This window comes from Bombus vancouverensis, unplaced genomic scaffold (assembly GCF_051014615.1).
Source record: "Bombus vancouverensis nearcticus unplaced genomic scaffold, iyBomVanc1_principal scaffold0029, whole genome shotgun sequence".
In the NCBI taxonomy this organism is placed as follows: Eukaryota; Metazoa; Arthropoda; class Insecta; order Hymenoptera; family Apidae; genus Bombus; species Bombus vancouverensis.
In genome coordinates this window covers 33920-44367 of record NW_027468920.1, presented here as the reverse complement: position 1 = coordinate 44367, position 10448 = coordinate 33920, and the positions used below count along the sequence as shown (strand labels likewise).

Sequence of the window (10448 nt, the reverse complement as noted above, 5' to 3'; positions counted from 1 at the left end):
TTCCTCGTCTTAAAAAATCTCCCTACAGAAAGAATAAAGAAGAATAAATTCCCATACGTTAAATTTCGCGTGATTGATGGAATACATAACGATAACGAGAACTAACTAGCGACAACAAGCAACCATTAGCAAGGACAACTGGCGACTATAACTGTCGTCTCTATGATGTATGGTGACTAAGGAGAACAGCCAGCAACTACGGATTACATGTAACAACCAACTGCCCCACTTCTAAAAGGCAACTAACTTGCAAACCCTTTGATGGTTTCTGTAGCGTGATATACCCCTTGAACGTGGTTAAAGAATGTGGTCGCCGCTGGACGGCGGTTTGACAGCAGAGCGATCTCGCCAATTCAAAGCTTGACATTACAAACTACCGAGAATCATTAGGCTCGTTATCGAGCATCTAGCTTTCAGAAGGTGCTTTATCATATGATATGACTTCACGATATTTTTATAGCAAGAAGAATGGCCAACCTCTAACAAAACAAATTTTTACTAAGTGCTGCATGTGAGCTGCAGGCCGGCCTACTAGGGAAATTTGACGAATGAATAAACTAAAATATATACGAATATATTCGTTATATCATAAAATGCCCGCATTATGTTCTCTAACACCATAGAGGAAACTAAATTTATATATTAAAAAATTGGAATACCTGTTATAAGAGAGTGTTATACATCACGCTGATGCCTCGATCAACCCTCGTGCTTCGCAGTCCATGTGTCCGAGCGATGAATTCCCTCCAAACAAGGAAAAAACCAAGGGAGGTCTTCTTCGAGGGACGTGAGAGGGTAAGGGAAGCAACGGGAACGATGATCACGCGATATACTGGCGGCGTACGTATAGAACGGCTGTTGCGAGAGAGTTCGCAAGAAACAAGAAGAAAAAAAGAATCGTAGGCCGACGCGACTATACGCTGTCGACGGACAAACAGCGACTGAGCCTAACTGAAACGAACTCTGTCGCAGTATGAGCACGGGCTACGTTCGCGGGTCGATCGAACACGTTCTGCGTCTCTCCTCGGCACCGGCATCAAAACCACCCCCGACGAGCGCAACGCACTGGTGCACCTGCAATATTAACCACTGGTCTTTCCTTTTTCGCGCGATATTATATCAGCACCTATGATACCATTTCAAAGACCGCAATCAAAACATTAAATACCGCATTAAAGCCATACAATAATTCGCAATATTCATTCGTAAACGTTATTGTATATGTGCTTAATTAATCGTTATTATGTTTCGAATGATTTACTACCTCGTATTCCATAAGCAGATATATGGTTCATTTTCACCTCAAGTACGATATAATTTGTAACAAATATTTATAATTCACAATGTAAAATATTTATAATTCATTGGAAGTATTTTTCTATCACGGTATAGTGGTCAAATTTCACATAAATCACAAACATATGGTAGTCAGAAGCTATACTCACGACATGACAAATCATGAAGATGTCATGAAAAATGGAGTCCGTTCATATATATTCAAACGCAACGAACAAGTTCGAACTTTTCGAGAACAAACGATTTGTTCGATAACATCTGTCGCGAGCTTCTCTTCCTTTAACGATAACAATTGACAACTAAAGCTCGAGAGGCTCGTAAGGATGAACAGCGACGAGTATCTAGAAGCTATGTACTCACCTGGGCAAGGAGACTCCAACACCAAGGACGTTGGAAGTTTCGAGAAGCGAAGATGGAAACTGAAGTAGCACGTCAGGTCAACTCCGGCGAAAACTGCTAAAGAAAGAAAAATCCAACTAATTTGTTTCCAACGATAAAATGAAATTAATTTGTTTCACAAATTATTAACTGGATATTATTCAAAAATTATTCAAAATTCGCTTGATTGATTCATGACCCGGGACATTTGGGTCATACCATTTTGGTAATGGACGAAAATGGCAGAAGGAAGAACGACCGTTTTTTTCATATTTCTCTTTCCCCGGGAAACGATGGAATGCCCGAGCACCTTGTTTCATTTCTTCTCGACATCAATTTCAATCTTTTTAAACGAAATATAATCTGAACGATGAAAAGTTCATTCAAATAATGCTCCGCGCCAGACACTTACGAAAATTAAGAAGAAACACGGAAAATTCGCGAATAAAACGGATTTCTTTGTCCCAGTGAGATAATAAACCTCGTTCACGTATTGGTTTTTAAAATCAATATATCCACCAATGTGCACTCGTTTAACAAAGGTGATGGAACGTGCCAAAAATCTCTCAAGAGGGTCTTGGCAACGGAAGAGTCGAAAACGTCACAATTATGAATGAAAAATTCGAATAGTTGCTGATTTTACAGTCGAAACCGATAAAGAACTCCAGATATTCCCCCAATTAATTTACAATAAATTCGCGAAAATGATCGATTGCTGACGTCATTGTATTCTAGAAAGATTGTAAAACGATAAGAATTTATTGAAAAAACTTATATTCGATGATAACACTTCTAATAAGAGTACTAAGAGGAGCGATTCTGTACTCACCTTCCTGCCTCGAAGTACCGAACGCAATTAACCGTCCGCCCAGGATGGAACCGTTCGGAACTTTTGTAAGTCACTACACGGCCGCTGCTTATGGTGGAAATGTAATAGATATAAGTACAGAGCGCGTGAGCGAACTAAAAACGCGATAGAGAAGTAGAAAGAGGATGTTCCGTCCTTGTCTAATGACGCGCACTTGTACAGGAAATATGTAACAGGGGTATACGAGCAGCGTCAGTGTCCACTAGTGTGCATGCTTGATTAAACAAGGACAGGAAGTATCTATACATGGTGTTCTCTTTCTATTTCCATGTTGCATCCATCTTACTATACAGTACACACACTCAGCTATTCTATCATTATATTTGTGCGTTGCTTATGTGTGAACCAAACATTTCCATGACAACAAATCGTTTGTCTCTTGTTTGATGCTCGGTTTTCAACGGAGTTGAAAGAATTTTTTAAGAGAAACGTAATGGACGGGTTGTTTTTAAAGTAATAAACGGAAATTCTCGTATCCATTGAGAAACGATAGGCGATTTGAAAGTGTCACTATGAACGGTGATTTATCGATGCAAGGTAGTATGAATAAGATATTTTATAATCTGCGAAAAAAGGTAAGGAATATTCTAGATTTTAGATTTTAGAATTTCCACGTCACAGACGAGTGTGTTTTGTTATTTGATTTGTAATATTGCTGCAGTTCTCTTAATAGCTGTTCGTTTCATGCGATACTCGCACATAGTATCTATGACTTTTGCTTCTAACAATTTTTATAATTAGACTGTATCAAATATTTTTAACGTTCGTGTTTCATGAAAAATCATGTGTAACTCGTTGAATTCGCAAATGTAACAAAAAATTACATGAAAAAACTTATATTATTGTAATGAAAAAATAATTATATTAGGAGGAGAGTCGTATTTCGGAACGTCATCGGAACATATTATACCTTGTATGTGATTATTTGGAACACAATGGGTGAGTATATTATAATTAAAATATATTCCTAGTTCCAATTTTTTTGAATAGTGTCAGTGACCAATCGAAATAGAAATCAGTGGACATCGTGGAAAGGGAAGGCGAAGCCAAATTTGAAAATTCGACATCGGTAATTCAGTAGTTAAGAATAACTCAATCGATAATGTAGATTAACTAGTTATAAACAAATATATGAAATATAAATTCAAATTATTCTTATCCATCTAAAAATTGGAAATTAAAGAGCAGAAGACAAGAAATTATCTTCGAGGATTTATATAGTAAATGCATTCTTTTGCCTGTCTTACCTAGAGATAAAACAGTTGTTTGATGGTTATCTTATAGTGTTCAGTCATTGCGAAAAATATTTTTAATCAGTTAAAAACTATAATTAATTAAAAACTACATTTTTTTAGGTATATAGACATTAGCGATGTATTATTCCGGGAAGCTCGTCTATCTCCCGAACATCGGGTCTGCGACAACATCGATTTGGAAATTATCGTTGTAGAGTATGAAAATTATTACAAGATGAAATTTCAAAAATATCCCATATTGTGTAAGAAAATAACTGGAAGGGAAATGACGAGGGAAGTGACAAATGCAAGCAAAACGGAAGAATTTAAATTATTTAACGATATTAAACGGTATTCAACGTATTCAACGTATCGTATTCAATGTATCGTATTACAATATGATCCAGTGTTTGTAGAAGTATTGAGACAAAAGCCAAATCTATTAGTAAACAAGCGAGAAGTGAGCCTGTGAAAGAGACGAATCTACAGCAGAAGATAACTGATGACAATACGAATCATATTAATCTCGCAATGACAGTGACGTCAATATTCCCCAATGAGAGTGATGGACGTTCATCAGAAGAGCTATTTAACGTCCCAATGGAACAATCCATGCAATCGAAGATATTGAAATGCATTGAAAAGCTTTATTCAGATAATCCGGAATTACGAAAGATTGCTGAGGACATCTCATGCGTAAGTTATTTTCGATTAATATACGTATCGTAAACCTTTTAAACGATAAAATTCCCGTCGATAAACCGTCCAACGTATATCGACGATGACATGATTTCAGTAACGCTTCAAATATCAAATTACGTAACACTTACTTAATATAGAGAAGACGCCATTTTATCTTTGTATCGTCACAGGAGATCATAGTAAACAAATTAAATGTACATTGGGATGACGTTATAGGCCTAGAGGAATGTAAAATCGCTGTTAAGGAGGCCGTTGTGTATCCCCTTAAGTATCATATCTTTTTTGATAGCCCGTTTTCCCCCTGGAAAGGTATTTTGCTGTACGGCCCACCTGGTACAGGTAAGATACTCGTATTCTTTTCATTTCTGTACGTGTTTACAAGAAATATACAAAACAGGGAAAACGAAGTTAGCGAAGGCAGTCGCGACAGAATGCCATTGCACCTTTTTTTAACATAACTGCCAGCTCATTGGTCAGCAAATGGAGAGGCGATTCCGAGAAGTATATACGTGTAAGTTGCTTTGTCTATGTAAGTTTCTTTGTTCCTTTGTCTATGAAGGAGACTAGACTTCTCTAGGTATAAAAAGATTTGATTTTATTTTTCGTCATTTATATATAAATAGAATAGTTGTTTGGAAAACGAAATGATATCATATTCGTGATATCATATTCGTATAATATTTAATGAATAATACATTTGTTAAACTGAACAGGTTTTATTTGAACTTGCCTATAGTCATTCGCCTACAATTATTTTTATCGACGAGATTGACTGGATCGCCACAAATAAAGGAGACTGTATATTGTCTGAACCTGCAAAGAGATTCAGATCAGAACTTCTTTCTAGATTGGATGGATTAGTGTCTAATGAGAATTCTAATGTAGTTCTTCTGGCTACAACTAATTCCCCTTGGTACGTATATCACGTTATTTCAATGTTTTCTAAGTAGAAAATATCGTAATATTTCTCCAAATTCCAAATATGTTATTGTGTTGTTTGAAGTATTCCTTCAGTATTATTAGCATAATAGAACGATAATATTTATTGTAAATATGTTATTAGGGACATTGATGCAGCTTTACTCAGGCGTCTCGAAAAGCAAATATACGTATCATTACCCAATGAAGTTGCTCGACTTGGTATATTCAAATTATACCTTAGCAACCACTTATTAGAAAATACAGATATTGTAAACCACATAGTAAAATGTACTGAAAGATATTCTTGTGCAGATATAAAATTGCTTTGTAAGCAAGCGTGGCTACTAGAAATAAGCCCGATATGGAGGAGACTTGAAAAGAAAGAAACACCTGTTACCACTTTGAAATATGAATTAAAAAGTTATGAAATATTAGCAAAATTGTTTAAAAAAATGTCACCTACAGTTATGCAAATAGATAAATATGATACGTGGAACAAATAAATACGCAATCGTAAGGACAGATATTGAAAAATATAAATAAATGGATTATCGTTCGAGAAATCATTCGCATGTGTGTGCATGTGTGCGCGCGCATGTGTGTCATGTGTGTCATGTGTGTCATGTGTGTCATGTGTGTGCGTGTGTGTGCGCGCACGCGCTATAGGCTAAGTTTAAAATATTCGGTTGTATTATATCCTTGTATTATATATGTCGGAGATGAAAGGAAAACCGGAGCCTTCCCTTTGCAATTTTGAGGAAGCCTTCTAATGCTTTAGCCTAGATTTTATCATAACTGTAATTAAGCAATTGTCATTTGTAATTGTTTGATATTTGTGAAAGCGAAAGTGGGTTCGAGGTGACAGCTGGTCGCCGAACGTAGCCACGGTCACGGGATAAACGTTTTGCCTGACGAAGGTGTGGATCGGTTGTATTGTTCTCCCTAGAAATCACATAGAATTGTACTTTAGAGATGTCGATATAATGGGACACACGTTGTATTAGGAATCAATCTCCAGACAGAAACTGCCTAGTAACGGCGTTTGAATCTTTCTCGATGTTTCCAAAGAGTATACAACAAACTTTTGACAGAAATTGCCTAGCAACAACGATTGGAACCTTCTCGATGTTTCCAGCGAGCATATAACAAACAAATGCAGTCGTATAGCGAAAAAGATTTTCATCAGATATTCATTCGTGTGATCGCCTTGGAAAGTGATACATCGAGCAATTTACCGAGTGTCTCAGCAACTGTATTTTGTGTTTAAAATTATTCTACACATAGTAAAGAGTTATCCCGTTGACCGTGGATTCGTTTGAACCCCGGAACATTGTTAATAGCGTTAATTAAATTCATTATTCGTGAAACCTATCAATCGTTAATCTCATTATACGTTAAATTCATTATTCGTAAGACATATTATTCGTTCCTCTTATTGTTCGTTAAACTTATTAATCTTTAATCTAATTATTAGTTAAACTTATCGTTTGTTAATCTTATTATTTATTAAACTCATTATTCATAATATTTTGTAAAATCTTGTTTATTCGCGTAAATATATTCTCTGTTTCGTAAAACAATGGCTAATTCAAACGAAGGATCATTACGCGCCTTAAATGCTAATGATAACCCGACATATATATGTGAGTGTATTTTATCAAAAATATGTTTTTTATGTTTTCTTATCTTAGTAATTATTTTTAAAAAAGTCTTAAAGTCTTATATGAAAATAAAGCTGTTCTTTATTTCAAATAATTGAAGTAAATAAATACAATGAGTTTTATATTTTATTATATCTTATATTATTGTTATATTGTTATTGAAAAAATTGATATAATCAACAGTTCTTCCTGTTCTCTTGATTGTTTCTTGCTTGTTTCAAACCATGATAATAACCTACAAAAGAAATAACATAGTCCATTGAAAATTTAATATACAATAAAATACTTATATGAAATAATTACCTGTGTAATATACCATATAACCACTAATATACCATGACATCAACATACTTGAAAGTGCGTCTGTATCATTATCTGGTAATCTAGTACATTTTATTAAAATTTCGTATTTTTTTCCAAATAAAATGTTAAACTTATTCCAAATTACTTATTAATATTAGAAGTATTCAGCATTCCATTAGAATTTTTAAATTGTACTTACTTGGCCATTAATTGTGGTGGTAAAGGAGGTGCAGGTGGCATTATATCAGTCATCGAATTGAAAGATGGTCCCGGTATGAAGTGATGTTTATACGCATTTGCTTCTTCAGAGTCACAATCCATTTTTTCTACATTATATTTTTTCGAATTTACATTTGTAGAAAAATTAGTCTCACAAGTCTCATCGTTCTCTTCATTGAATTTCTCTTCCAAAGCTTTCTTTTGTTGTGCTATTTGACTTTGCAAACCTTCTGATTCTAAAAGAGAACTCAACTCGACTTTCTCTGTATTACCATAGCCTAAACACAAAGTAAAAGAAATTTTTGTCATTTAATAGAATTACTGAGTGCCATTCAGTTACTGTCCTTACAGGCAATGTATTAGAATTTCCCGTGCATAAATGTATATGTATAAATGTTTGCCTTGATATATGTAGTAATAATCACTCGTCTAATGAGGAGAATTATATTCCAAGCAGCTAATAGTGAACAATAAGTAACATGCATGTTTATGGTTCATGACCCTATATCCCACGGGTCTCCCCATAGACATTGACAGGTACTCCTGCCCAGTTAAGGACCTGCTGAATGACACTGTGATAGACTATGCGAAAGCCTTTACTTCATATATATATGTATTTTTAGTACATTTCTTAATTGACATAACCATCATGCTAAAGGTATTACCTACAAATTTTACAACACACGTGCCATTGTTTTCGTAAATTTTTGATATTATAGCTTCATAAATTTCTCCATCCTCTGAGTATATTGCACGATAAGGTGCTCCTATGATCCATTTCTATAGAGAAAAGATGTGTATACAAATAAATATAAGTAAATAGCAAAATAAAATAATTTGCTTCTTAATCAATATATTTAATAATATTCTGTATCAAATTTGTAATATTCTATCAAAATCACAACCTTGTGTAATTTACTTGCGTGTTTAGGCTGCTTAAGATTTTGTAGGTTTTCTTTCGGTTGAGAATTTCCAACATCCATTCCCATTCGCTTGATAACTTCTTCTATTGCTAAATTTATTGCTTTATCATATGCTTCTATTAATGCACTATCATCCCAAACATTATCATTGGCTGTGTCTGTATCCTTTTGAGATAGCAAATTATACGTTATTAATATTGATACAAGTATTTTATTATCAAACTATTGCAAATTATCATATATGTCATTTTTCAAAAATTGACTAAAAGGTAGTGGATACTGTTAATTACTATTATGCTAAAATCTTGTACTAAAATAATGTTAAAACCATTACGTTTCCATTACCATACATACGTTTCCATTTCCTCGTATAAAAAGAACATTCATATCATCTGCCATTTTAAAATAACATCATTTAAATATTGAATTTGCTTCTGAAATATTAATTTGTCTCATTTCTTTAACTCTAACACATTGTAAACAATGATGACATTATGCCAACTATAATACTAAAAATCTATTCCCCATTCATTCGAAAGATTATTTTTTGAAGCAAGGTTAACATTGAATGTTCCCAAACTTCAATAACTGTATTTTACTTTCCTTACAATATCTAACAATATATTAGAATACTATAAAAAAATATTGTATGCACAAGAAACTGTTTATAGCGAAATAGCAAAAGAATTAATCACATATTATAACTAAAACGAGATTGTTAAGTAGATTATATTATACTGCATATGCGTTAGTGTTTCAGCTGGTAAATATAGTTTTTATATCTGAAGATAAATAAGATTTAATTCTATAAAATTGCATAATGAATTATACATCTATCTATTACTATTCGTATTTCCCCTTAGTTGTATGTTGTCAATAGCATCAATCACGAACATATAAATAAATATAGAAGAAACCGTTCGGAAATGGAAAGGGAAAAATGAACATGGAAGACAAGAAAGTTTTCTTCAGGTTTAGCGTATGCGTGATACGCTTTGAATGTCTCAGATAAAGATAAAGATACTCTGCTCATTTCTATTTGTTCCGCAGAACGAGAAATTTGTTGTCTTTCATATTGGTTTTTACGATTCAATTTTTGGGCAGTTTTCCCTAGCGAGTGTCGGTCCCTGTTTGATATAACCAGACCGTAATTTATACAGATATGTATTATAGATATATATTTGTAAAACTGAAATCAGATGAAATAAATGTTGCCTGAGGTTTTAAACGTTTAATAAAAACAATATTTCATTTGGAAAAAATGTAAGATATGTAAAATTACACATTGATCATTTTGCTGGTCTTGTATCATAAAACGTGTGGCCCGAAGAGCATGTCACGACCGGCATACTTCAAATCCGACGGACTGACGATAGAGATAAAGATGTGGCGGCACTCGGCGACAATGTATATCGCTGAACCATCATGAATGAACCATCAACATCCCAACGGTCCTTCCACCGAAGGTTCTAGAAGAAAGAGCACGTGGCAACGATCGCGGACGCCTAGCAAATGCATGGACGGTGGGGATGTGGAGGGATGACAAAAGAAAGTAATCGGATCCGATCGAAAATAAAATCATAAGAGTCAGTCTTAGAAAGTCACGCCTAGAGTTCGGAAGTAGATTGTAAAGTGTATTGATGTTAGAAAAAAAATAAAGTTTTCTTTTTTTATTTTTTTACCTCAAATTCCTTTTTTATTTTGTTATTTTACGTGACATTTTGGCGATCCTGCCAGGATAGTGAAAAATGTTTGTTCGGAAACCAAAAGACATTCATCATCTACGGAAGATCGAATTATTTGGGACTACGGTCATCCGCAACAACAAAGTAACTATCGCGAACCAAGTGAAGTAACAATAAAAGGTAAACTGAATTCCTTTGTACGTTACCGTGAAAGAAAATTTAGCTTCAGTAGCCAAGACTCGTCTTCGTCTGAAAAT

The 10448-nt window shown here is 34.3% G+C and overlaps 1 protein-coding gene and 1 pseudogene across 3 annotated transcripts; one reads left to right on the top strand and one right to left on the bottom strand.

The window, feature by feature from the left end:
• The first annotated feature begins 2570 nt into the window (after positions 1-2570).
• Positions 2571-7190, top strand: LOC117162810 (katanin p60 ATPase-containing subunit A-like 2; annotated as a pseudogene).
• Positions 7190-9015, bottom strand: LOC117162809 (survival motor neuron protein-like). Of its 3 annotated transcripts, none has more exons than XM_076626686.1 (6): positions 8861-9015; positions 8489-8671; positions 8249-8363; positions 7564-7861; positions 7365-7444; positions 7190-7296 (listed from the first exon to the last, which is right to left on the bottom strand). In XM_076626686.1, the coding sequence occupies exons 1-6, from the start codon at positions 8903-8905 to the stop codon at positions 7238-7240; spliced, it is 780 nt and encodes a 259-aa protein (XP_076482801.1). In that variant the 5' UTR covers positions 8906-9015; the 3' UTR covers positions 7190-7237. The 3 variants fall into 3 exon arrangements, with proteins under 3 accessions (XP_076482801.1, XP_076482800.1, XP_076482802.1); XM_076626685.1 differs by having other exon boundaries at positions 8852-9011; XM_076626687.1 differs by having other exon boundaries at positions 8841-8871.
• Positions 9016-10448: the final 1433 nt, after the last annotated feature.

Bases quoted from the DNA above. Each gene is read 5' to 3' on its own strand.
- LOC117162809 (XM_076626685.1), bottom strand. From the start codon at position 8,905: ATGGCAGATGATATGAATGTTCTTTTTATACGAGGAAATGGAAACGTA. The intron at 7,862-8,248 runs GTAATACCTTTA...CTTTGTGTTTAG, and splicing joins GTGTGTTGTAAAATTTGTAG to GCTATGGTAATACAGAGAAA. The intron at 7,297-7,364 runs GTAATTATTTCA...TTTCTTTTGTAG, and splicing joins TTATATGGTATATTACACAG to GTTATTATCATGGTTTGAAA.